At 41.4% G+C, this 27,079-nt stretch overlaps 1 protein-coding gene across 2 annotated transcripts in view; it reads right to left on the reverse strand.

The window, feature by feature from the left end:
• OGFOD3 (2-oxoglutarate and iron dependent oxygenase domain containing 3) overlaps nt 1–27,079 on the reverse strand; it is a 43,489-nt gene that overhangs the window by 10,764 nt on the left and 5,646 nt on the right. For both annotated transcript variants that reach the window (XM_027664085.1, XM_027664084.1), the window contains exons 5-8: nt 21,132–21,196; nt 20,478–20,534; nt 16,437–16,590; nt 10,275–10,398 (exon numbers count right to left, since the gene is read on the reverse strand). In XM_027664085.1, the coding sequence (XP_027519886.1) occupies nt 10,275–10,398; nt 16,437–16,590; nt 20,478–20,534; nt 21,132–21,196 (400 nt within the window). The remainder of the gene's footprint in view (nt 1–10,274; nt 10,399–16,436; nt 16,591–20,477; nt 20,535–21,131; nt 21,197–27,079) is intronic.

A 27,079-nucleotide genomic window follows, 5' to 3' on the forward strand; every position in this document is an offset into this window, starting at 1 on the left:
AAACTGTTATGAGCTTATGCTGCACTCTGACAGCTTTATGTACTGTTTAAAACATACATTAATCCTTTGTGCTGCAAAGCTGGAGATGTAATTCCACTGTATCTTGTTGTTTATAAAAGGCAGGAGGAAGCCAAAAACGTCTGAAGCCAGTTCTTAGTTGCCTCAAGTAAAAAAGTGCAGCTCTAGTGACTGTCATCAAAGTGTATTGATTTCCTCCCTGCTCCCCTTCTAGTCTTGGCTCTAATTTTAGACCAAAGAAGGAGGAAGTACTAAAGTCTTCAAAAAGTCTTCAGTGACAAAATGCTCAGCAGGTTTACAAGCACCTGTGGCAGTTTCTCAGCATTGTACCAAGTATTTGCTATTGCTTTCTGTGCCTGCTCTGATCACTCACTGTTCAGTCAGGTTACAGTTGTGTATCAGTCATGTACAAATTCACTTTCCTTAGAAAGAGCCACTCCATCAGTGCATTGCCTTGGGAATTGTTTTAGAAATGCAAGTGCTTCCTGCTGTGCCCCATCCTGCCCAAGCTCTGACCATCCCCACCTGCCTCGGGGCTCTCCGGGCCTCACGTGGCATCCAGGTGAAATGCAGTGACTCTGATGTGACAGCAGAGGTACATTGGCATCCCACCGGATGAGACAGCAGAATGGAGCCCTCTGCACTTCCACATTATTAAACTCTTCTGAGAACAAACAAGTTTGATGTTCAGCAACTGACTCCGAACTGACGCAACTCCACGGGACGGCTCCGGTTCTCCTGAGGAACCAAGGAATGCTCACCTGCACAGCTGCTTTATCCCAATAGCTTGTGTTGTCCCTACTCGGGCTTTTTTCCCACTGTTCAAATTAAAGTTCGTTTCAAAGGTTATCAAAGGGAACTCCTGTTGCCAATCTAACTGTGCCTGGGATGCAATCAGGCAAAATGAAACACTTAGATGCCTATTTAGAGTCTGCACAAGATAAACTTCCCCCATCCAACCCTTACCCCATCCAACCATTACCCCATCTCCACTGTAAGAATGGGCATGTAGCTGGTTTGCTCTTCTATAAGTGATCCAAAAGATCCAGAAGTTCCTTTGCTTGCAGCACATGTGGGAGACTGGGACAGAACCAGGCTGGCTTTATGGAGCTCAGTTTACCCACTAATCTCTGAATTCAGTCTTTGGGAGTAGCCCCTGAGTCCCTTTCACACTGAGTTCCAGCTCACATCTAAACCTCATGCAGTTCAGAGTCTTTCACAGCTGCCAAGCACAAGTCATATCATACTCTCCTGTTCCTGTGGCTGCACATCAATAATGGGTAAAGCTTTACATATGTAAAGAGCAGAGTCATTCATATGCACAGCTCATTTCCACCTTGGTGTCCTGCTTTTCTGGATGAAAGGCTAAATGAAGGCAACATGCTCCTACCCTACAAGTGTTGCAGTGAGTGCTGCCCTCAAGGATTTCATACAAAGTCCCTGTGTCATAATTTTTTTTTCCTTTTAAACCTTATTTCAACATCATCAAAGTACTTTGTTATATCAATCCCTCACCTACTCACCCAAAGCTTTGCCTTAAACTGACTTTCAAGCTGTTTTGTTTGATCTCTTTCTAGAAGTTGTAGTAATTCAGAGTGGGACAAGGTTCAGTGTATTGTTTAAGCCAGTGAAACTGGATTTTTTGGCTACACAGAATGTCTTTTAAGTCCTTTCTTTAATAAATATGTCTTCATATATATGGTATCTTACAGCTCCTTGTGTATTGGTCCCATATCCATCAGCTGGGGTCTCTGGGTCACTGAACAAGGCTACAGTCAGTTTTCAAAGATGCTTTGTCCTCACTTGGGAAGAATTTCTTTTAACCTTAATTTCTTTGCAGTTTTTGAAGCAAAAGCACACTTTCTCCATGGTACATTATTTTTAAGAGAATAAATGTTCAAAGTGAGGGTAAAGAATGTTAATTCCTATCCCATCCAACAAAACCTTCCAGGGGTATCTGACAATATCCTTATCCAGAGACTCATGGGGAAAAGAAATGAGATAAAATAAAGCTGTGCCATTAGTAAGAGATCTCTATTTGACAACACCACCTGCATCTACAGCTTGTTTTCTCTTCCTTTCCATGTTTTCTATACTTTCCAGCATTAAGTGCTAGAAAGTGTTCAGGATGGAGTTAGGCCAAGGCTTAGCTGATGAGCTGCTGTTCCTTGCAGGCTGCACAAAGTGTTGTTGTGGTGCAGCTGTTCCCCTTCCCGGGTCATGGATACACCTCCAGCTCTGCTTCTGGACCGGGATTAGTCCAGAGCTCCATCTCCAGGTGGAGCTGCTTCCCAATCCCTCTTTTCCACGGCCCTCAGGCATCCACACAAGTTTTAAAATACTTAAGAGTAAGCAAAGGATAAATTGTATTTGGGATGAAAAAACTACTGTCATGGGAAATTCATTGGAATGTGCCACCCTGTGACAGTGACCAAGGACTGGGAACTCCCCACAAGCTCTTACAGGAGGCAAGACTTTAATTGTATCAGTGCTCACCACTTATTCTCCTGATTTTTTGAGAATCCATCTTTGCATTGATCCACAGGAATCACTATGAAGACATGCAAGTGCCAGTCACAAGCTCCACTGCTATGAATTTTATGTGATCCCAATTTAGATGAAGCAACACTGTTATTTTTAGGAATAATATTTAACAAGCAGCAAAAGCAACAGACATTTCACTATGCAGCAATTCTGTCCCATTTAATTGCTCAAACAAAACCACTAGAGGAATATATGTATTAAATATGAGCTTTTGCTTCTCCCTGCTTTTGCTTTCCCAGGTTTAATTCATAATTGCCTCTTAGCAACAAGTTCTTTTCAGATATACTCAGAAAATATCACCACCACGAGGAGCAGCAGACAGGTGGGAAAAAATTATGCACTCAGCTATGTCACAGTAAAAAGTCAGTATTCCCATAAGACTTGCTCTCAGCAGATTTTATCTGTCTTGAATTTTAACTTTCTGTTGCACCTCCATAAACAAGCTGCCTTCAATTTGCTACTCAACCTCTCCTGAGAGGCAGCACAGACAGGAAAGTACAAAGGAAACCATTTTCAGTGACATCTACACCCCTGACATGTAACTGTGACCTCAAGGAAACCATTTACTCTCCCATTTGTTTCCTTGTCTCTAAAATGAAAGTTGTACTGACCTATTCTAACAAGGTTTCTGTGAAAAGTAATTAGTAAGCACCAGTACAATACTTGGCAGTTAACACACGTTCTCTTTTATAAGTATTATTAAAAAATACCTTCTGCTGTTCTTATTCTGAAGGAAAATTAGTCAGGCACACCAGGTTAAATTATAACAAGGTATAGAGAATATACAAAAAGGTTTTGAGAACCATTCAAATATTAACACCCCACAATGCTCATAAGAAAAAATGCTACAAGATTATTATGCCTCTAATACTAAACATTCATTGCATAACTTAGGTTGGAAGAGATCTTGGGAGGGTACCTGGTACGATTCCCTTTCTCAAATCAAAGCCAATTTCCAGATTATATCCAACTCCTGAGTCCCAGCAGGTTGCCCAGGGCTGTGTCTGACACACGAGTGCAGCATCCACACACCTCCCAGGGGTGTCTCAAATCTTTTGTTACCCCTGGGTCTCCTGTGCCTGATTTCTGAGTGTGGGGAATGGAGCAGATGATCTCCAGAGGTCCTTTCCCACCTCAGTTATTCTGATTCCATGTGGAACAGGCCCTTCACAGAATATCAGCTTTGGTAATCACTTGTATTTGCAGCCTGTTTTGCCACTGGATTCCAATCCCCTTCATGCTCCCATCCTTCATGTGGTATTGCCCCTTCTGCTTTCTTGGCAGCATCCTTCTGGCCCTCTGAGTTTAATTCACTGCCAAATCTCCTTGTAAACTCCTTGGGTCATGAGAACATCAAGGAGAAACTGCAAATTATGTGTTAGATTGTCTCAACCATGTAAGGGAATGACAACTGTCCCCTTGCTCTCCTCCTTGGCCTGCTGGACACCAGGGAAGGGCAGGGGCCACCCCTGCCTGGTGCCAGTGCCAGGGAAGGGATGCAAAGCAGAGCTGGATGAATGGAAGGGGTCTCTCCTCCACCCACTGTCCATGGCAACTGGTTCTGCTGCTTAGAAGGAAATGAAGCAACTCATCTGTCTGCTTAAAGGGAGGCAGGAACCATTTATTTGGCACCACAGGTCTGTTCAACATCTTCCATCTTGTGCACTGACAGCATCGACTGCCTGCTTAACATTTATCAGCTCTAACTGTTACTTGGGAAAGAAGGAGAAACTGCATCTCATCTGCTGAGTGACACCAGGACAGAAGCACTGCCAGGGAAACTGCACAAACACAACTGTGTTCTTCTCATCCTTGTCGTCTGCTAAGGATTAATCACTAATTCATTCTCATATCAAGTGTCCAAGGAAACCCATCAGATCATTGGGCAAAGAAGCTGATGATAATACTTTCTGCAATCACACAAAACAGAACTTATTTAATATACTTATTCAGTTACTTATAAAGAAATGTTGAATGGGGAGAACTTTAATCAAGTCCTTTAAGCAAACCCCACAAAAGGAACATGGAGTGACAGTGTCTGTGTGCCCTGATATGGGGTGAAGAGAGCCCCCCAGAAGAGAGGGCACAAGCTTCTCTGAACAATTTTGCTACATATATGTCAAGCACAGAAGAAAGAAGCCTATGGCCTTAAAAAAACCCCAAAAAAACCTACCTGCAATGGGCATTAAAACCTAGTTACAAACTTGTCCTGAAATTACTTGCTGCTATAAATAAAATCACTGATTCACACAGTGAAGTCCTCCCACAGCCACCTTGTAATTTGTAAAACTATTATCAGTACTATCAAAAAAGTACTTACTTTTAAGTTTAGAAAGACCTGGCATGAAAACTTCCAAATTACAGTTTTTAAAGAAAATGAATGAATTTATTTCCTACTAAAAAGTACATAAACATTTTTAGACTTCAGCAGAATCCCTGCCTGCTTCTCTCCTATCAGCACAGTTGGCTGCTCAAAATCCCAAGTTTCTTCTCTGTCTGAAGGTGTGACAACCCAGGGGAGTATATAGAAGTGAAATCTGAACAACTGCTCTCTCCACATCAGTTATGAGACCTTTTGGCTCCATTTCTTCTCCCTACAGCCAAGAGAAGGACAGGGACATCACCCTGCTCTGCCTTCCAGTTCTCCCCTCAGTGCTCAGCCTCACCCAGCCAAGATGCCAAGTCTGCTCTGCTCCTGTGTCAGAGCAGCTGCAGGAGTTCCAAACTGGACCCCTAAAGAAAAGTTCTCACTCAAAACAAAGTGTTGCAATCACATTAAATAACATCCACGTCATCTCTTTTCCTTTTCTTGACCATCCCAAACATGGCATGGTCAGTAGAGCTGTGGTCAAATCACATGGATGCCCAAACTGTGGGTTTTGGACTTCTGACAGAGCAGGAATTCCCCCTTACATTTAGTAAATCACTGTAGCACAAGCACAAGGGTAACCTCTGCTGCACACTTATTCAAAATATGCCCTTTAAACAAAAAGGCTTCACAATTGCATCTGTGGCATGTGACACTCACACTCACAGAGCTTAGGAACCAAGAAATGAACCATCATTACTGACCCACACAGTGAAACACAGCTGAACCTGGGATTTTGTTTTACTTTCCATCCTTCCAGTGGCCCAGCCAATGATACATTTACTGACCACTGCTCTCCTCAGCAACAGCTGCCTCAACCAGACAGTGTATTTATCTGAAGTCATTAATAAAAACACCATGTTAAGTGCAGGTCTGACCTGCACTCCCAGGTATCTATTGCTTTATGGGCCTAATTAAAATAGTATTTCATTTAATGCCATAATTAACCTTGATGACATAATAATGTCATCAAGCACTGCTAGAATACAAAACCAGAGCCTGGCAGCCAATTATCCTTCCACAGGTAACCATACAGAAAGCAAAAGAAAGTCTTCAGAGTTCTACAGAGAAATGAGGAGCTATTTTCTCTGTATTTTTGTCACAATTGCAACAGGTCCTCCTTTTTCTACCATTTTTCTTTGCAATCACCTCACAGTCCCTGGTGCAATTTGTGGTGAGTATTGTAAATCATGGACTTTGCATGGCTGGTTCTTACTGAGCTGCATTTCCTCCTCACCAGGACTGGCAGCTACTTCTGGAGAACTTTTTAAAAAAATCCTTCTCAACTTTCAGCTGATACTGATTTAACTTCAAGATGTGCTCCAGTTTTTACTGACTGGAGCAAAACTAAAGCTAAGAATGGCAGGAGATTATCATGATCTAGACTGAATCTGGATGATGTGGCTTGAATATAGAGAAAGATCAGACTATCTCAGAATGTCCCCTGTTCTATGATACAAGATAAATTACTAAATACATGCTTTAAACACATTTTTCACACCTTCTGTTAATGCTGCTGTGGGAGTCCTGGACCTGGAAATCTTACTTTTCATGTCACTGTGCTGCATTTCCTCAGCCTTTCGTAGGGAATTCCTTGAACATGATTTTTTAAAGAGCACAGTAAGATAAAGATATGACAGATTCCCACCACTTCATCTGGAATACTGCACTTATTATCATGATTCCAGGATTTGAGAGGCATGCAATATCTAACCACTGCAATAAAGCTACACTTACCTCAGTGAATGCACCCAGAGACCCCCAAAGCCCATTCCTGCACCATGAGAAAGCCTTGTGTGCACTTGAACATACACTGCTTTCCATCCTAAATGAAAAATAATCCAACTTCCCGAGTTCCCAAATATCTCATACCTTCAAATCAAATGGTTTACACTTTCAAAAACACATTTCTGACAGCTGTGAGAATATGCTAAGTTTGATATTCAAGGAAGAGCCACGTTTCACTCTCCAAAGCACAGAATTCATTTTGCACCACAGATTATTTTCTTCCACAAACGCACAGAAGAAGTGACTGCGACCTTTCCTTCTACCCTTGTATAATAAACAACTTGTATGAGGAACAAATTACCTTGTAAGCTGAAAATAAGTGCAGCAAAACTGACCTTGAAACCAAATTTACATGCAAATAATGAACATAGAACCAGTACTGAGATTTCACCCCAACAGCAGGGTTTCATCTACGCTTTATGATAAAGTGAAGTCTGTGTCCTAATATTGTCAGTCCCCAAATTCACACAAGACTTTAGAAAACTATGAAATTTTAAATATGGTTTACACTGACAAGCTTAGCAGCAGCAGGAAGTTTACCAATTTTATGGCTGAAAAATGTCTTGCCATTTCTTCTTAATCCTCCTCTATCTATTGAAGATTACTAAAACATGTCTCAGACCAGCAAAAAGAAGTTAATGTGGAAAGGTTTCATTTTGAAGGACCTCATTCAAAAGGTTGCTCTCCTGAACAAAACCAACCCTGGTGCAAAGGGTGAAAAAAAAAATACCAGTATGATAATTTTGGCAACAGAATTTCCATAGATATTTAAAAGAAACAGATACTGCTTTAGATCTGTTTCTTTGCACAAAAAAAATGTTTTCTTTTCAAAGCAGTATTTCCCTTGGCAGTAAGAATTCTCTTACTCATGGTACAGTGAGTTTCTTGCAGCAGACAGAGGTCCTGACTGAAGTCAAAAGACACACAGATACTTCTGCAGCCCATCAGGGCACAAGAAAGATGTGTTCCTTCATGCCAAAATTGGTTATGAATTAGCCAAAGGTCCGTACACTTGAACTGGCATCAGTGCTGACTTGTTCATGTCTGTTGAAAAAAAAATAACCTCAAAAGCCTCGAGGTTAATAAATTATAATTTCTCCTTAAAGTTAGAGGTGTTTGTTAGTAACAGAACTAGGGGATGTTAAAGACCATCCTACAAATCAGAGTCTTTCACTGAAATATGTGAGAGTTGGGACTTACAGAGCTCTTAGATAATGCACAAGTGATATATACTGAGGGAAGGGATTAGCATTTTAATTTAGGCTCCACTCCTAACAGAACAGTCCTTCCTGTCCCCCACTGCCTGGCTAACACTGATTCTCACCAATAAAGTGCTGCAAATGCATCTGGAGCAGTAGTGGGACTTGCCCAGGCAGCACTTTCAAACACAGGACATCCCAAAAGGTTTTATTTTTAATTGCTTTTTCCTTTATTTCCAATTACTGCTTTTCTGCTCAGCTGCATCACCAACAATGACTCTTCTGTCCCCTGCTGTAAAGCCTGACACTTGGGCAAATAACTGCTCACAGAAAAAGAAACCTGCCCATTTGGGCACACAGCATCAGGCTCCCAAAATGCAGCCTGAGACAACAAGTGCCAGGTTTTAGTTCTTCAATGGCATTAGCAATACAGAGAAGGTAAATTAGCTGCCAAGCACTAAAACTGAACCAGTGATTATGACAGTCATCTCTGAAAAAGCCTGGATCTCCTAAATGAGAAGCAGGAAAGCTTATCAACATGTGGTTTTAAAAGTTGGGTTGCAGTGACAAGCCAAGCACCAAGGATCAAAAGAAGAGTAAAACAAAACAAAACAAAAAGCCAAAAAGGCAGAAGGAGAGGAAAAAACACTGCAGAGGAACATTCTGAACATGAAAAATACATCATCTTGTGCCAGCAACAGAGAAGACCCTGGGGTCATTCTCTCCCAAGCCACATTTTGTCAGCAAGAGGAGAAGTAAGTGCAAGTGCCTTCACGTTGTGCTTCACCTCAGAAGCTTTTCTCCTTTGCTCACAGGATGTCAGCAGTGCTTCAGGTTGTACCAGAGGTAGTGACACAATCATGGACCCCTGACAACTTGATTACACAGAGGAGTGTGTTAGAAAGGGGTAACTGGCATTAAGATGAATTTTCTGTTGTGTACATGAAGCACGTTGGAGCTGTTCTTTGCACTGTTTTGTTTCAATGGGTGTGTGCAACCCAGGCCTGTGGCACCCACTGCCCACAAACCACCTGGGAAAGGGAACAGCCACAACCAGCTGCTGTTAAAAAACCTCAAAATGACATCAAGAGCGAACACCTTGCAGCAGAAAACCTGAAAATGAACTGGATAGGGCTGAATGGAAGCAATTTCACAGTTACAGACTTGTGGAAATTAAGTTAGGGGCACCTTGCATACAGTGCCCCTGCACTGAGCCAGGAGACAGCTCTCCTCCCACACCCAGAACTCAGCTATGATTTCTACAGCTATAAACACATGTTAATCTTAGAATTGCATCTGGCAATGAAATAGTTTCATGTGCTCCCTTTCAAAAGAGGGCATTTTGCAAAAGGTGATACTTTCAGCTTAGGGTTTATTTCCAATCATAAAAGCCAAAATAATCAAACATACAATTCTTGATACCAAACCCAGAATGCAGATAATCTCAGTTTATCTAAAACAGCATTACTGCAGGTGAGCAGATCACTGTGATCCATAATTCAAAAAACACCATCCCAATTTGCAGGCAGCAGTAGTCTAAATTCAGTTCTGCTTGGGGTAATGCCTGTCAGCAGACAATTACTGAGACTGTCTTTAAATGAGTAAATTTCCATCTTTTCTGTCTTGAAAAAAAATACAGCACACAGTAGGAATATAAAGTTGTCCTTGGCTTTTTTTTCCCTTCAAAAGTGTGGCTGGTCTTGCATTATAAAAGGTAACACTGCTGGAAGCTCAGCACTCACCTGCCAGACAGATGAGCTGAGACTGAGCTCTTTCTCTCTAGACATCCTGCCCTAGAGTAATTCTAGTTCCAAATGATCCACTTCTTATAAAAATCTCAAACCAGCCTCAAAGGCTTTTTATTTAGGTATAACTGACAGCCATCAGAATGCTCATCGCTGTCAGATCTCCTGGAAGCAGGGATGGACTTATAACCATGTTCCAGCAGGTGAGCAGAGCTGTGCTAATCAATCATCTTCACACCCAGCCCCCAGCCATCTCAGGGGATTAAGCCCACCTTGAACAGCAAAGGAACTTCAGGCCAGTCTAAAATAAGCTGTTTATTTTGGATTTGCTGCAGTCACAGCTTTGCTCTTGCTGCACAGTGCCCTGCTAAGCTGTCAGAACTGGATGGCAGTTCCTAAGCCCTACAGCTTTCAAGGAAGTCACTTATTGTGGCCCAGATATGTCAAACCATGGCCACATTTTAGCCTTTTTTAATCCTTACTTCTCATGTCATCAATGTGAAGACAGAATGCTGCATTATTACCACACACAATCCCACAACATGTGCCAGCCCACCCAGTCAATAAATGGCACCATGAACCATTTCTCCAGCAGGCAAAGCCAGGCTGTACCTGCTCGGGGCTCGACTGTCTTGTTGGAATCTGCATCCAGGAAGACAAACCGTCCTCCCCCGAAGTCCTGGGTGTAGTCAGAGAGGTAGAGCAGAGAGGTGTAGTCAAAAGAGCCATAAGTCACCTGAGGGGGAAGACAACATGACCAAAAATTACCAAATTCTTACTCTTACCTCTGCAGAGCACAGATAATTAAGCAGATAGATCTGATGGGTTATTCTAATTATCCAGTTTTGACACAAATCCTCTGTGTTTATTAGTCTGTTCTGTTACATGTACACACGTGCTACACACAGGAGTAGCCTGTTATGTTTATTATCACAGTTTCCATAACTCCAGAAGTGCTCCTGTTGATTTCCATCATCCAGGAGCAAAATCAACACAGTGCCAGAAGTTACACCCCTGCCTCGTGTCCAAAGTACAGCAGAGCTCAGATCTGCTTACACTATTTTAAGATGAAGGTTAATGAGCAGAAGAACAGCCTTTGACTAATGAATCCCACCCATTATCTAACCATGGTTATAGATTTCTGGAAACGTCACTTTTCACTTCTTCACCAGCTACTAGGCAGGAGCTTCATGGTAATAATAAATCAGACTTTCCAAATAAACACACATTTGTTGGAGGAATTTCTACTCTTTTCCATACAGGTTTTGTTTAAAAACCTTCAAACGTGACTTTTTAAGTCTCTGCTTCTTCTCAGCCTACAGACCAAACATCCCATTTTTAAGTATAACAAAGTGATTTTTCCTTCCTTGTAAAGCATTATTTTTGCTTGATACGTACATTGAAGATGGAGAAGAGAAATATTATATATTAATGCTCAGAGAGAAGCTATCTAAATATTTAACACTGAGTTTAGCTGATTCTGAAAATATTTCCTTTCATATCTACATGTCACCAGCAATTCAAAACATCCCTAAAATCAATGGCTGTATTCTCCCATTTCTTACCAGTAAATCACAGCTCTAGAGTTCAGCATTACACTGTCAAACAGGGAAATGTGCAGCACAGTAGTACTCTATAAACACCCAGCATTTGCAGAGTGTTTTGACTGACCTGGTGACTGTCAGAGGTAGGTGCTACTTCCAAACTTCGAAGTTTTCTAAATATTTTCAGTTATGTTTCAAGTTACATTCATTAGTGCCAGTTAAATTTTTGGCTCAAGAGCAATTGTACATATTATTCTGTAAGGGCAGTGACTGAAGAGAACAGAGCAGCAGATGGAACAGGAAGACATTCTCATTCTTACTTATTTTATTATTTTGACCATAAGGGCTTAAAGGCAGAAAGCCAGATCTGGTGATAAGCTGCACTACACAGCCTGAATCACAAGAATGAGAGAAATATTACAGTGATCCCCTTCCCCCCAATATTCTCCCAAACCTTGGTAGCAACACAAAGCAATAAATGGGGATTAACGAGCAAGTGGTACTGCAGCACCTCAAACCAGCCATTCTGCAGCCCTTCTCATGCAAATCAGCTCTGCAAAGCTATTTTCCACTTCATTGATTTGGTGATAAAACTTCCCATCAATTTAAGGAAGCCTTCCAGCCAGCAAAGGCACGAGCACAGTGAAGTTCATTCAGCTCAGATCTGCAAGTTTAAGGCATTAAAATTGTTCTTATCAAGTGTTCAGTGGTGCAGCAATCTCTGCTCCCTCAATGCACTCTCCATCCTCTCCAAGGTGGCTTTACCAATTCCAAACCTTTAAAGAGCTGCCTACAAACCATTTTAGCCTAACCAAACACATCTAATTGCTATAGATGACTAAATGTGCAAAGCAAAATCGCTTTTCTGTTCCTGCCCTTATTCATTACTAACTCTCAGAAGCAGCCAGGCCCGAGAAATTCAACACTATGGAAAGGAGGCACTAAATTATATTCAGTTAAAATGCTAAAAGTCCTCCCATGTATATCAAATGTATTTGTTACCCTGGTAATGATTTCCAGTACCAGACAGGTTAGTAATTTGAATCAGAAGTTCAAACTATGTGAGAAAAGCTGTCATTAAAACCAGGGGATAAGCAATACAGCCACAGCAAATCAATTTTCTCCAGCTCCTTATGAACAACTCAATAGAAAAAAATGCAGGTATTTCCATTCAGCCTGATATGTCATAGAGTTAGTGTGCTCTTTTTGAGCACTCTTTACCCAAAAGAGATCAAACATAGCTAGTATTTAATGGCAGATGCTCATGATGATGTTTATATGATAGTTCTTTAAAGGCGATTATTATAAATATAACTGTCAGAATTAGTCAGACACATTTTGCAGTGGCACCCTTGGGTTTCTGAGGGACATGTTTATATGCAACTAAACAGTTGTAGGACTGTGCAAGAGGTCTGCAGTTACTAAGAAGGATATTTAGGACAGCATCCTCTGCCTTCCATTGCAGAAGAAAATTCACTTTCCAGACAGCATTGGTCTAGCTTGGTATCTTGCAGGAAATAAAAGAGTAAAAAATACTCTTTTATCTATCTATCTATCTATCTATCTACTCTACCTATATCTGTGTAGATAATCACAAAAACAGCCTTGATAGTTTCTCCCAGTGATCTATTTATTGGTAGGAACTATTCAGCAGACAATGTAGGACAGCAAATCCCACATCTCTGAATTACAGGGGGCAGGAGGTGAGCTGAGGTGACAGCTCTGAGCAGACATGAGGATCAACTTCCTCAGGGGTCAAAGATGATGCTGTTTTAAGGCACAGATGAGATCTCTGGATGTATTTTATGAATGTGTAACAACATGAAGGGAAGAAAATCAGAGTGAAAAGCCAGACTCAGCAGCCAGAGGGGAGAGGGTTGGAGGGGGTTTGGGGACATGGAGAGCACGTTGCAGGTGAGGGGACTCTGAGGTTTGGCTGAAAAGGGATATGATTCCTGCCTTATAAATACATGGGGATGGGAGGAGGTGGAACTGAGAGGAGGGGAAAAATAGCTATAAACTGATCATGGCCAAGTTAAGGCTTAAAAAAAACCCAACCAAAACAATTTTGAGAAAATGTGCACTGAAGTCCAGGAATAGCTCTGATAGAAGAAATTCAAGGAAAACAAGCCCAGAAGGATCTTCTGGCAGAGCCTGATGATTCTGTGAAGGATGACAGGATCCTTGCCCAGGCAGGGGACTGCAGAAATCTGCAAGTCCCACACTGCTTCTATTAGAGAACGTTCTAAGACTGCACTGCTGACAGTGTGCAACAGCAACTCCACTATAAATCAGATTTTTGACATTTGAAAGCCTCAGTTCCAAACAAATTCCGTCCAAGATGAAACTCCACATCTTAAACCAACACTCTCTTTATTTGATTTACATGCTTATAAATTCAACAAGATTAAATGAGTCATCTGGGTGATTGCAGGGTTTCCATTTCTATGTAACTACAAACCAAATAAATTTTAAGGGAAAAAAACCCCACCAAAGCCTCAGATAGACACAATAAATCTGTACTACTCCACTATGCAGTTAAAAATCTTTAAAACCAAGGAGAGTCAGATTAGAAATATCATTGCAATAGGCTCTGCAACCCAGGGGAAAAGGTAAGAGGGGTATTTGTGTGCTACAAGAAGCCAAAATCTTTGTAACAACTGTCAGATTTTAAAACAAGAAACGCATCGGATTCTTTTCTCAAAGGTTTAATTTTGCCTTTCTTTTGGAAAGAGGCAAGAGAAAAAATCCTATTGTCTTCTAGGAGTAACCTTCACTAGGTATTTCTGCACAGCAATTAAAAAAAGTGACTTGTCCTGTTCCAAGGGAGAAGAATAAATAACGATACAACACAAAAGCATCCAACAAACTGCCAAGTTTTATTGATGTTTCTTCAACTTCCTTGTATTCACACTTGCTTTGGAGGCCACAGAAGAAGACTAATGCTCTTAACTGGGAAGCACTTCCTACCTCAGATCAATAGCAATGGATTTTTTTTTTCCTTGCTTTCACCTGCAGTCTGGAAGTGGTAAGTGAAAACTTACTTTGTTGGAGAAAGTAAAATACAAGCCAGACTGCACTGAAGGCAAGCTGTGAAGCTACAACTTCATCCTATTTAGTCTCTGTTCATACTACTTTTGATTATGAACAAGGTATTTGGTAGCTGCCAAACAGGGATAATTATCTCTTCATAGCCTCAAAGAATTATTTAGGCTGGAAAAGACCTGCAAGATCAACCACTGTCATAAATCAGACAACCCACTTATTCAGTATAGACACTATTAAGGTTTAGATTATGCATTCCAAGTTTAAGGGAGCACATTTTTCTGTCTGTTTTGGTGTTTTGAAGCTGAGGGTGGGTTAGAAAAAGCCAAGGCCAATCAATTGATGGATCTGCTCCCTGAACAGCCTGCCTGCAAGATAAACAAAACACGGACAAGACAGAAGGATAAAAACAGCAAAACATCTACCCTGCTGTCCATCATGTTCAGGCACTCTCAGGATGTCAGGACAAAGACTCAAGGGAAAAAAAAATCCTCTTCATGGAAATCTATTTGCTTCTAAATGACAAAATAACTTGTACGTTGTAGGAGATATTTAGGTGGAAACACTTAATTGTGAGGTTATCCAACCACTTTATTCATTTCTCAATGCAAAACACATGCAGAAAAGAATAAAGAGCATATTGGCAAGCTTAATGCTTGAGCAGACACAAATCTCATTATAGTAATAATTCAGGGTCTGAAATTCTGAAATATGCTGTTTGGGAGCTGAAACAAAAAAAGGGGAGAAAACAGGCATCAGCTGTTGAAATTTACTGCTTTCTCTTTCCTTGTGGCAGCCAAATTTGATTCTCTGAAACTGCAGGAAAATTATAAGGAACTGATGAATTTACTGCACTTCACACAACCAGGATCCCTGGTTTGTTCTGTGTCTCTTGGAAACGAGTGTGAGGTGCTGGAATTCCTGTGAACCCCCCCACCACAATCTGCTCCCTGCAGCCACTCCCCACCAGTGCTAGTCCAGATAATGTGGACCTCAAAACCATCCCTCTCACCTCTGGTGTCCCACAGCCACTCCTACCCACTGGTTACATCACAGCTTTTTAAACCAGAAGCCTCCAAACCCAGGCCTTGGCTTTGCTGTGTCCCTGACTGCGGATTCCACCCCGCTGGACTTTCTGCTTCCAACCAGCAGCTGGGGCAGGGACCAGCACGTTTTCTACACTGAAGCTGCTCCTGCTCACGTGACAGGAAAGGGCACAGGAGCTCACACTAATGTTGTGAGCAACAACAGACATTCCACTTGCCTCAGACTGGCTTTTTCCAGGAAATCCTTTCAGGCGAGGAATATTTCTCTGTTTGATTTTCCCATCTTAGGTGTTTCAGGTCATAGACTTCGAGGTACACTGCCCACTTAGAGATCCTAGCCCTGAGCATAACTTGGATTTTGATGGGCAGATTTTTGTTTGGTTCCATTTTGGGTAATCCATGACTCCAGAGTGACTCATTTATAAATCCTGAAGACATGAAATGTGGGTATTGTGCTGTGGAGCTTCTTTGTTTGGGGTTTTTTCATGTTTTGGGCTTTTTTCCATTATTTGTATTCTGCTATACTTCATAGAACCTTTAAATCCAGTTCAATTCAGCAATTAACTCAATACCAAATCAATTAAGTCCATTAAAAATGCAAAGTACTAAGCTCTGAACCTAGAGATAGAAGACTGAGCACTTAAAATAAAGTCACAATACTTCCATTCTAAAAAGAACACAACACTGAATTATTGAAAGGGGGTACCATACCCCCTTTGAAAAACATACAGTAAAAAAGCCTCAATTCACACATAACAGAAATATAAATGTTAAGCCTTTATCAAAAGGCTCAGATCAACTAACAGCAGTGATCAATTGACCACTGTGAAACCTCTCCTGCCAGACCTGGCTGAAATTCAGGTCAATTTAATCAATATTTCTGACAAAAGAGATTCCTGACTAGTCATTCTCACAATTTATTACTCCTAGAGAAACCAAATTAGAGAAAATAAAATTAAATGGGATGTAATGGCCTACGTTTCTAAAACTCACTTATCTCCCATTAGTTTCATCCCCTGAAGGATTTTTACAATCACCAATTTTCAAACATGTTTGACTGATTGTTTAATGCAAAATGACTTCAAAGTGAACTAATAATAACAAGAGACCTTTGAATCCCCCCTCAGCCTCCTCCTCACCTTGTCGACGTGGGGGTGCCAGTACTCATCGTGGGTTGTCTTGGCCTCTGTGCTGTTCATTCTGGAGAAGAAGGTTGGCTTGGTCAGGTACATGGAGGAAGAGCTGATCCCAAACACCTGAGCAATCCTTTGTTGAATTCTCTGCCTCACATCCCTGCAAAGAACACACAGAGCACAGAATGCTCAGAGACACCTCTCCTGCTGTTCTGAGTTTTCCTTCACTCCCTTCATTCTCAATTTAGAGCCAAGCTTCTTCCTCAGCTGATAAATCATGAGGAACCCATAACCACACTTTCTGATTTTGCCTTAAATAAAGAAGATGTACTACATACAAAAAAGTGGTTTGGGATGGGGTTGATTGCTTTGGGTTTTTTGATTCCCAGAATATCAAGGAAAAAAAACCTCTTTGTCTCCTGTGGCCTAGGTTTTACAGTTTTTCTCTATAAGTAGGCTGTTTTCCTCACTGTTTATTAATTGCTGAAAACATAAGAGTCTTTCACACAGGTATTTTTAATCCAAAGCAAGTAACTGTAAAGTTGTGCCTTCACAAAGGGTTGCCTCTGAAGAACCTTCAACTGCTTTTAGACTGATTTTGAACCACCTGATGAAGTCCCTGGCACCATGAAACTCAGGGTTCTTGATCAACATATATATTGGTATTATAAGCAGATTTCCTTTCAAAATGAATGCAAGATGTCTTTCCCAATTATTTTCAAAGATCAGATAAAGTGTTTCTACCTTGGCTACTCCTGTGTTTCTTGGGAGACAAGGAAGAACAGGACAGGACTTTTATTTTATTTCAAGGTTTTTAAGGTTATCAAAATAGAAAACTAATGGTCACATATGTGATGCTGTACAGAGCTGCTGCTCCAGTAGCACCCCTCTGTCAAGCCAGGGCCATCTAGAACTGCCCCTCTTGGTTCAGTCCCCAGCACTTTAAAAAGAAGAGATTTGTGCTTAATGAGGAACACCACTGGCAAATGCCAGTAAACACACTCAGCTAACAGTCAACTTTGAGGAAATTTAAAAACCAGCAAAGAATGCAATAACACAACGTGATGAAATGAAAACACTGGGGTTCAAGATTTAATCCTGTTTCTTAAAACCTTTGTGTTGTTTTCTCCCAAAATACAGCACGTAACTATTTTGAAAAGCAGAACAAAATCACTTAAGGAGAATAAAGTCACTTCTTAGCCTATAAAAACTCTTCTGTACAGCCCAATTTCCACTGACCTGGCCATTCCAACATTTATCAATATCACAACTGCAAGTTTTTCATTCCATTCCCTTCCCTGCTGTTCCAGACACAGCCTATGGAGGCTATTGGCAAAATACTTAAGGACAAATGTGGTGTACTTCATGTGTAAATCAAGATAAGCCAAATTTCAGCTTAAAAGGTGCTATCAAGGAAGGAGTGAGTAAGCCCAGGAACTCTGGCTCCCTTGGATCTGGTACAGCCAGAGCTTTGTTGTTCCCTCATGGACCCAGAAGCAGCAAGAGCCTCCCTTTCCTTCTTGATCCTGGCCCACTGACTCCTTATCCCTTTTCCTCTGTGTCCCCCACATATGAAAAACTGTTGGGGGAGTTCTGGTGTACTATGGCTGCAAAGAAAAACAACTTCTTTATGCTGGAGAATATAAGCATTTGCTTCCCTAAACACAGCAATTATTCCCTCATTCAGACTGCTCAGGGCATACCCTGGCTCTGAGCAGATGCACTGACTGAGCTCTGCCATGGCAATAAATGCACAAGTACAGCACCCAGTCTGAAATATCAGTAACAAATTAACTCCCCCCCCAAGTATGTCAGCATCCATTTGCACTGAGATACTGGATAATAACAAAATGCACAGGCCAGACTCAGGGAAAGGCAGAACAGAGCTCCATGAAAAGAGCACATGACCAACAGATTGTGTAAAAACAGTTACTGAAATCTATTTTGGAGTTAGGGTGATGAGGCAGAAAATAAAACAAGCCAATGAAGTAGCTAGAAGTCCAAGGAACATACAAGTTAATAAAAAGGAAGTTCACTAGATTGAAAATCATCAGTATAATGCAGCAGCAGCAGCAAAAAGGACTAAAAGAGCCACAGAACAGTTTCTGTAAGATACAGGCTCTGCCCAGAAGAGCAAAAAAAGCAGTTGAGAGCCACTGCAAAGTGATTCAAGCACGGTGACAGGAACAGCCTGAGTTCAATCCTACACAACTTCCCTGTTATCCCAGTTGTCAGCACCACTGCTCCTCCCAGGGAACAGCCCCAGACGCAGCTGGAGCAGGCAAGGCAAGGATCTCCTACAGCCAGAGAGCCTGAACACAAATCCAACATGCAGAAAGCAAACTATCAGCTCTTCCCCTGCTCTGTGTCTCTGCCTTAATCAGCTGCAAGGTTTTCACAATAAATCTTTGATAGTGCTGTTTGCTGCTCAAGTCAACCCTCACACCAAACATCCTGATTTAAAGGTCTCCCTTCTGGATAAAGATGCATCTATTCTGTGAAACAAGAGGAACTGCTGTGATGTGCTTGGCAGATGGTGGTTAAAGCATCAGCCTAGAAACCATAATTGATTCTGAAGCGACATAATTTTGACAGAGACAGTTTAGAAACCATCCCCCTGGCTCAGGATGCCTACTCAGGTCTGTTATTGTTGCAATCAGTAATACTTAGACATGAATTACATTCAGTTATTTCTCTCAAGAGTGTATTTTTAAACTGACCTTGGTAGGTAAGGGAAAGTAATGAAGATAAATGCTCCCAAGAACAGCATAAAATCATTCATCAAGGCCATAAAGTACTACAATCCATGTTAAAGCACTGCCATTAATATGAACAGAAACATTTAACAATAGATTTCGTTTTAGCTTCATATCCAGCAGGCTGAAACATCCCCTATATTGGCATGAAATCCCAGTGGAATACTGATATTCCCAAGCAGCTGTCTCTTCTCACAGCATCAATTCATTAGATTATTGAAAAATTGAATGCTTCTGTTAATGTGAAATAGAAATTATATATTTTCTTTAAATAATAATCAAGGAACCATCTCATTTTTGCCATTTTGGGATCAGAAGTAAACATGTTTTAAAGAAGTTTATCTGGAAGGACAATGGTATCTAAAAACAGTCATTGAATAGAAATAAGCTTTAAGTGATTAATATTTTAGTATAATATTAATTAATTACTATTTTAATAAAACTAACAAACCTATTTGACTATTTAAAACTCCTACCACCACTAGAGGGAGGTCAGATTCCTTCACAAAGGCAAGTAGAAAAAGACAAAAAAAAAAAAAAAGAGTTAAAGTGTTCAAACCAGGGGCATTTTAAATTATGAGAAACCAGCTGAAATGCATAACTAAAAGATTCACTGTGTCTACTCAACAAAGAATGCTTGTTCCTTTGGCCACACACCTTCACAGGCACAGGGAACTCACTGGGTTTGTTGTCTTCCTTAAGGGCGACAGAGAAGCTGAAAGCACCAGATGCCAAAGCTGTGACATTATAGAGCTACTTGTGAGGGGGATTATGCTCTCCTTCTCCAGCCAGAACATCAGTCATTTAATAATAATAAATCCTGCTTCACCATTTTTAATGTCTTGCTACACTTCACCCCCCAAAACCCACAATCCTGATGTAATAATGGCAGAGAATTGTCTCTGTCCTCTAACACAAGAAATAGGAGTTCATGAGGAAGGATTTTACATCCCAGCAAATCACCCCAGAACTCAGATAAAGCTCACAGGGCTGCATCAACCCCTTGGGCAGGGAGGGAAATGTGTGATCCCATTTACACCATCAGAACTGCCCTGACATGGCTGATGCAGCTCTGCTCAGAGCAGCTGATGTTGTTGATCAGTCACCAGAAGATCCTCTTATTTCTCTTCCTCAAGTCATCTTATTTCTCAGAGATTACTATTTTGAGCTGCAAAATCAAGTGTATGTATGAATGCAGACGACAATCCCCTCCCAACCTGCACTCTAAAAAACCCCCCAAAATACAAAGTTCAGGTTTGTGGTTCATTCAGCAGTTTTTGGAAGCCTTTACCGATACAATGCAAAATCCTCTTCTGTGAAGATGTCGTGAATTTTGTCCCCAAAGTACCTGAAAAATTAAACAACAGGCTAAAAGAGGAGTTGCTGAATGAGAATCCCTGAGTAACACCAAAATGCCTCCTCACCCCACCTGTGATTTGCTCACAGTCAAAGAGTGAAAACGCAACACAAAAAATCCTACAAATGCTTTTGAGCGTGATGTGCAAAAGCACTGCTAAAAGATTAAATGCTGAAAGATTAAAGGATCAAAATGCTGCAGCTGGTAATGGAATTCCCCAGGCATTAAAAAAAGTTCCCTCCCAAATCACAAAATGAGCACATGGATTCAAATTTTTAAGAGTTCAGTCTACTTGATTTCTCCCCCTGCTGACAAACTAGACTATAACTGTGAAAAAATACTATGATTTACTGGTGCAAGACCCTCAAAATAAAGATAATGGCAGCTTTCAAAGAGCCCAGCTCAACAAAAGATCGGTTTTCATGCCACAAAAGCTCTTTAACTGGTCGTGGAAACCGTGGTGAATCCAAGCAAATTCCACAGTTTCTCATCACTAATCCCAGCCCACAGGGCTTGAGAAATTGGAAGAGGGACTGGGCATGGATGGTGTGGGATAACAAGAGGCAGGAAGCCACAGCCCCACTTTACCTGTACAAATTAACAAAATGCTTCCCCAGGGAAAGAGCTCCGGAGTGCAAGTCCAAAATTGATGCCTGGAAAAGGAAACAGAAGGAAAAATGAGCATGAAAAGGTTTTATCATTATTTAACTATGACCTTTAATAACTGTCCCAAGTTGGCTCTCACTTTCCACAGCCTCCCAAGTAAAAATATTGGTTTCTGGCATTTGGGTTCACAATATAACGTTTACTTTACTACTCCAGACCTCTCTGAGATCATTGTATGGATGCACAGAATGTTCAGGTACTTTGAAAAAGGCACAGGACTGCTATTCCTGAGATTCAAACCTGACAGGGAATTGCCATGGGCTGGGGGTAAAATACTATGTTCCAGGATTCCTTCTTGAAGACATTTCCCTTCCACACAAAGATGACTAATTTTCCAGTATTTGTGAAGTGCTCAAGTAGCAGCACTAATATTTATCTTGCCCAGCATTTGTTATTAAAACTTCTCCTTCACCCTGAGTTCCTGTATACTTCTCATATTTAATACAGACATAAAAAAGTCTGTTTAAAAGAACAATTAGAATTCTAAGGCTTACTAAAGCCAAACTCTCTCTTCCTCAATTTCTGAACCGTTGTAAAAGAAAACCACACAGTGAAAAGTTTTTACATATGAAAATTCAATCCATTTCTTCATCCAGCTCAAGCCAAACTCTTCTGCTAAGCTCCAGATGAGCTAAAAAGATTAGTATTCAGATTGGCCAGGATGAAGAGCTACCCCTCAGGACTCTAAAATATTTCTCTGAATTGAATAAAGTACACTTTTGTATGTCCCTTGCTGTCCACAAAATACATGCTTGGTTTGCATCAGTTAAACAGTATTTAAAAATATCACTTCTAATAGCAGCCTTTTTTTTATACTGGAAATATCAAATAAAAACAGTTAATTAACCTGCCTGACACCAAAGTAATCACACCTTTGATACACAATATCCAGGCAAAAGCATTCATCTTGGAATTTGTCATTTTTTTGATGCACCACACACCATTCACATTATTCTAACAAAATCCCAGCAGTAATAACACTTGTGATGCAGGAAAACACTCATAACAGTCCCTCAGAAAAATCTCTGCAGCCTCAATTGCTCTGAGCTCCAGAACTGAAACAGGGGAACCCCACTGACATCTCCTTTTACAAGGGATAGTCTTATTTATAATAATTTTATTTACCCCTTGAAAAACACATCAAGTTTCAAGCTATTCAAGTGGACACAGCATGAGCTTTTCAGACCTCCCCTTCCCACAGTTGTCCAAAAGCTTCAGAGGACTGTTAAGAAAACAAGTAATCTCACACTCAGGCAAGAGCAGTTCTTGTAATAGGCTTTACTCAAGCTTCACAAGCAAAATACTTTCATTTATTGGTCCCTAGTTCTGTACAAAAATATAAGCCACAGCGTGTGCAGCTTCAAAAATATGTTTGTGACTCTTCTAAAGTAGATTAGAAGAAGTAGCAAGACACAGCTGAAAAGATGAATTTAATTTAAAACCAAATTGCCCTTCTAACTCTTTCCACGTCCTTTTCAAACTCACACATTTCTTCTCAGATGATTACAGTTAGGAAGATCCAAAATAACCAAGTGAATCAATAAAAGACATCTCCAAGAACTGTAGGTATAACTGAACAGGTAATAACTACAATATAAAGCCTATAAAAGCCAGATGAAGACTGAAAAAGGGAATCTGGAAAAGAAAGAACATTCTTTGGGGTTGTTTCCAACAGGGGGAAACAACCTAATGCCAGACAGGGACTTGTTTACAGGTGATCCCAGAACTATTTGTTTAACAGCTACCTGGGAAGGAAACCAAAACAGATTTATTTTGGCCTCTGCCATTTCAGAAAATTAAACATTTTCATCATAATTTCTGACACTGAGAAGAAAACCTTGGTTGCTTCAAGCCCAGCTCTCTGACCAAAGGTCAGCCTGCAGTTCAGGGCAGTGTTCCCAGGCTGAAAACTCTACAGAGATGGCAAACACATCCCCACAACCCTATTTTGAGAGGCTGTTTGACAGAACTACCCCCATATCCTGGTTTTCAGAACTTTTCTATAGAAGAGAAATAAAACTTCCTCAAAAAAATAAAAAGCACAAATACATGTTCTTTCAAACCTTCAGTACTGTTAATCCCATACTCTCTACCCTCTGCTAAAAGGATTCAAAAAGAACATTCAAGTACTCAGCACTTCTCAGCATATGGCAAAAAGGATCAATTTTCCCATCTTGGGAAGCACGACAGGCCCTCCCTTTGTTCCTCCCTAAAAGGGATTGCCAAGCATTAAATACCTATTCACATCTACACCAACTCCTCCAGCCCATAAAACGTTTTAAGCGATATTTCTAAAGAAAACAGCAGACACACTTCCCAAAGGAGAAGAATGCAAAAAACTTACTTCTGCTTGTCTACAGAGGAGCTGGCAGCACTCAAAACCTTCCCCACTGCTGCTGTGGGAATGCTCACCCACTCCAGCTGAGAAGAAGGAAGAGCAGTGGAGGTTCTACCTGGCCACCAACTCCTGGGCAGCACAAACTTGGTGTCACTGCAGGGAGCCTTGCACAGACTCCCAAAACAATCCCACCCTTACACACCCTTCCCTACTTGAGACAGGAGTAGACAGACAAGAGGTATGGTCTCAGGGAAATGCCTCTTAGATTAATTAGGATTAATTAGGAGACACAAGTGTGTCAGTCTGCTTACACATCAATCAGACTGCTGGAGGTACAGGTTATTGTGGAAGTTAAATGCAATATTTGGCTACTGAGCCCAGGACAACTTTACACCAGATACAGACTGGACACAACCAGTTTTTGGAGCTAAGCCCAGACAATCACACCAGCACACAGCTGTGAAAGACAGGCTGCCAAGTAGGTCTTTCACTCCTCCCAAGTATGGGTTTCCTAAGGGCTATCAGGAGGTTAACTGGGAAGGAAGAAAACTACACAGCCTGTAGAGGTATGAGATAGGACCTGCAGGGGCTTTATGTTCTCCTTGGAAAAGGCAGAGCTGGCAGCATTCTGAGGACCTCAGAGTTTGGCTGGGAGGCCTGAAAGCAGAGCAAGAAGGGGCACAGTCTGCAGAACCACTGTCCACACTGGCTGGTGGGCTCACACCAGAACCCCTCGTTTGGCATCACAGCTGCACAGGCTGTTTGCTTCCCCCAGAGATTAATCAATTAATTCTCCCTGCAGAGGGAGGGCTTGATGGCCACTCCTGCCAGTCCTCTGAGAATGCAGGACACACACTGCAGCTGAGTGGCTCATCCAGGCATTTCTTTTCTGGGACTTCTAAATAAATGCCAAGAGGTGTGAGGGGAACTGAGTGGTTTCATTTCCACCAGGGTGTTGTTGTGATGGCAGCACCTCCGAGGAGGTGAAGGAACCAGTCAGGACTGGAGGGGTAACACAGGCAGGGGGGTGTGCAGGGGAAAGAGTAGGCAGGGAAGAATTATAACATCACAGGAGGTTGAAAAGGGAAATGTCATTATTGCTATGTAGAAGAAAAAAAAACTAAGCTGAGGCAAACATCAAGAGAACAATGGAATTCACGTTCTGTGAGTAAGGAACAGGGTATAAAACAACTGCAGGAGACAGATGCGCAAGGGAAAGCAGCTTAGTGGTGGAGAAGATACTCCTGTTTGGATTCTGTTGAAAGTCAGACCAGAAGATTACTGTGGCCTCCTTCAGCCTCACTCTGTGTGTGTGTAAATAAAAATAAATCCAGGAAAAATTACAAAGGAAGATAAGAGAGTTCAGCATAACAACTGGGGCGTGACTCCTGGGAGGCCTCAATAATTCAGGTGTTTGTCAGGACTTTCTCAAAATAAAAAGATGGAACAGGAAAGAAGTTTTTGTGCTGTGCTTCAGCACTCCAGGGAAGGGTAGCCAACAAAGGGAGGAGAGAACTGACAGTCACAAACTGCAAGTTTAGGTCTTTAAATTAATAAATGATATCCAGACACACAGACACAAACACACTTCTGTGAATTCATAATACAATAAGTATGACAGACCAAAAAAACCCCCCCAATATGTTGTTTAAAAAGGGGCTAAGAAGAAATCCAAGGGAATGAAAATGCAGTCTGCCCCCCAGTAGAAATCTGTAGACATTTTATTTGAAATAGTGGAGAGATCAACGTGGCTAAAGAAAGAATTAAAAATAATTAAACAGCAACAAGGAGTTATTTAAGGTATTTTAAAAGAAAAAATATAGTCTTAGAACAACAGGCATAACTGGATAGAATTATCCATACACTTTAAATTAAAGCAACAAGCCAGACCTAATCCAAGTGGCTTGAAGCTTGAGAGCAGACAGGCAAAGCAGCTGGATGAAATAAGACTGGAAACATTTTGTATGCTGTGTAGGTAAGAGATTGGAAAAGATGAAAGGCTCAAATGAAGAAAGACAGTTTCATCTAAACCCCATCAGCTCACACCCAGCAGGATCTAATGACACCTGAGAGCCAAGACAGCACTGTGGGGAAAAGATTCACTCCATGACCTGGGGAATACAAGCTGGCACATTGGAAAAGAGAGAGGGAAATGGCAGAACAGGAGAAAGAAATATAAAAGAAACCTGGTAAAGAAACTGTATTTAAAGGCTTCTCTTGTACATGATTCTTCCCTGTGAGGGTGGGGAGGCCCTGGCACAGGTTGCCCAGAGAAGCTGTGGCTGTCCCTGGATCCCTGGAAGTGTCCAAGGCCAGGTTGGACGGGTCTTGGAGCAACCTGGGAGAGTGGAAGGTGTCCCTGCCCATGGCAGGGGGTGGGACTGGATGGGCTTTAAGGCCCCTTCCAACCCAAACCATCCCATGATTCTATGATCTCCCAGAAACACTGGTCAGCTCTTGTGTTTAACATCTTTCAGTGTTTATCCACTATTTTGGATAAGGCCTCAATGCAATACTACACAACTTTGTTCTTGCACCTTCCCCTAAGGATTAACAGCACACAAGAACTTCCTCACACTTACAGCTGCTGAGCCATGTGAGCAGGCTTGGCTCAGAGCCCAGACCTCTCCATGCACATCAGATTCTCAGCAGATTTATTTTATTGCAGTGATAGCATCATCTTCCCCTCTCCCTCACTTCCCTCTTCTCTAAATAAAACCTCTCAATGATGCTTCCAACATAATGTAGATGATGGATTTATATCTGTCTGATGCTCTGGCTTGCTGTCCAGCAAAGCCAGCTCAGCAGCCCTGCCCAGCTCTGTGCTTTGGGGCAGAAAGTTTAACTCCCCCTCAAATATTTTCCAAGCTTTCTCTGCCTCAGGTTCCCCAGTTCCCTGACCCCTCAGCTGGACAACACTTTCTGTGGTCCAAATCCATGAGGCTGGCTGTGTTATACCTTACCCCTGTAATCCCTCTTTGTGGAGGTGCAATGAAAAAATCACATGTAGGGCCCCAAAAGCACAGGAGAGGAAACCCACTAATGCCAGGAGCCAAGGGGAGGGTCCCAACAGGCAAAGTGGCAAATCAGGCAACCACAGAACTGGAAGAAATCCAAGGGATCCCAACAGAACTGAACACAGATTGTTAAATCTTTTAAACATATTGTTTGAGATGGGCAGCACTGCTTCAGTTTCTTGGTTTATGTTTTTTTGCAGGTTTTTCTCATCAGTCACAAGGACGATAAAGTCTTATTTTTCTCCACTGAAGCCCTTCTCCTTTTCTGCTAATACATGCCCTAATTCAGCAGAGGCCTAAAGAAGTGGCTGTGTTTGCAAATAGTCAAGAAACAGTTTCTTTTAGTACACAAAAGCATTCTGAGAACAAAGACAGGGCAAAGAAATTAAAATAAATGTGCTTGTCAAAGATAAGTGGGATGGGTTTCATTTTAAAGAATAATATTCCAAGGTTTCCTTAAGACATTACATGGCTTTTTTGTCACTACACAAAACTAATCTTTACCTGATGCTGTG

The sequence above is a fragment of the Corapipo altera genome, unplaced genomic scaffold, assembly GCF_003945725.1.
Source record: "Corapipo altera isolate COAL_440 unplaced genomic scaffold, ASM394572v1 122, whole genome shotgun sequence".
Lineage (NCBI taxonomy): Eukaryota > Metazoa > Chordata > Aves > Passeriformes > Pipridae > Corapipo > Corapipo altera.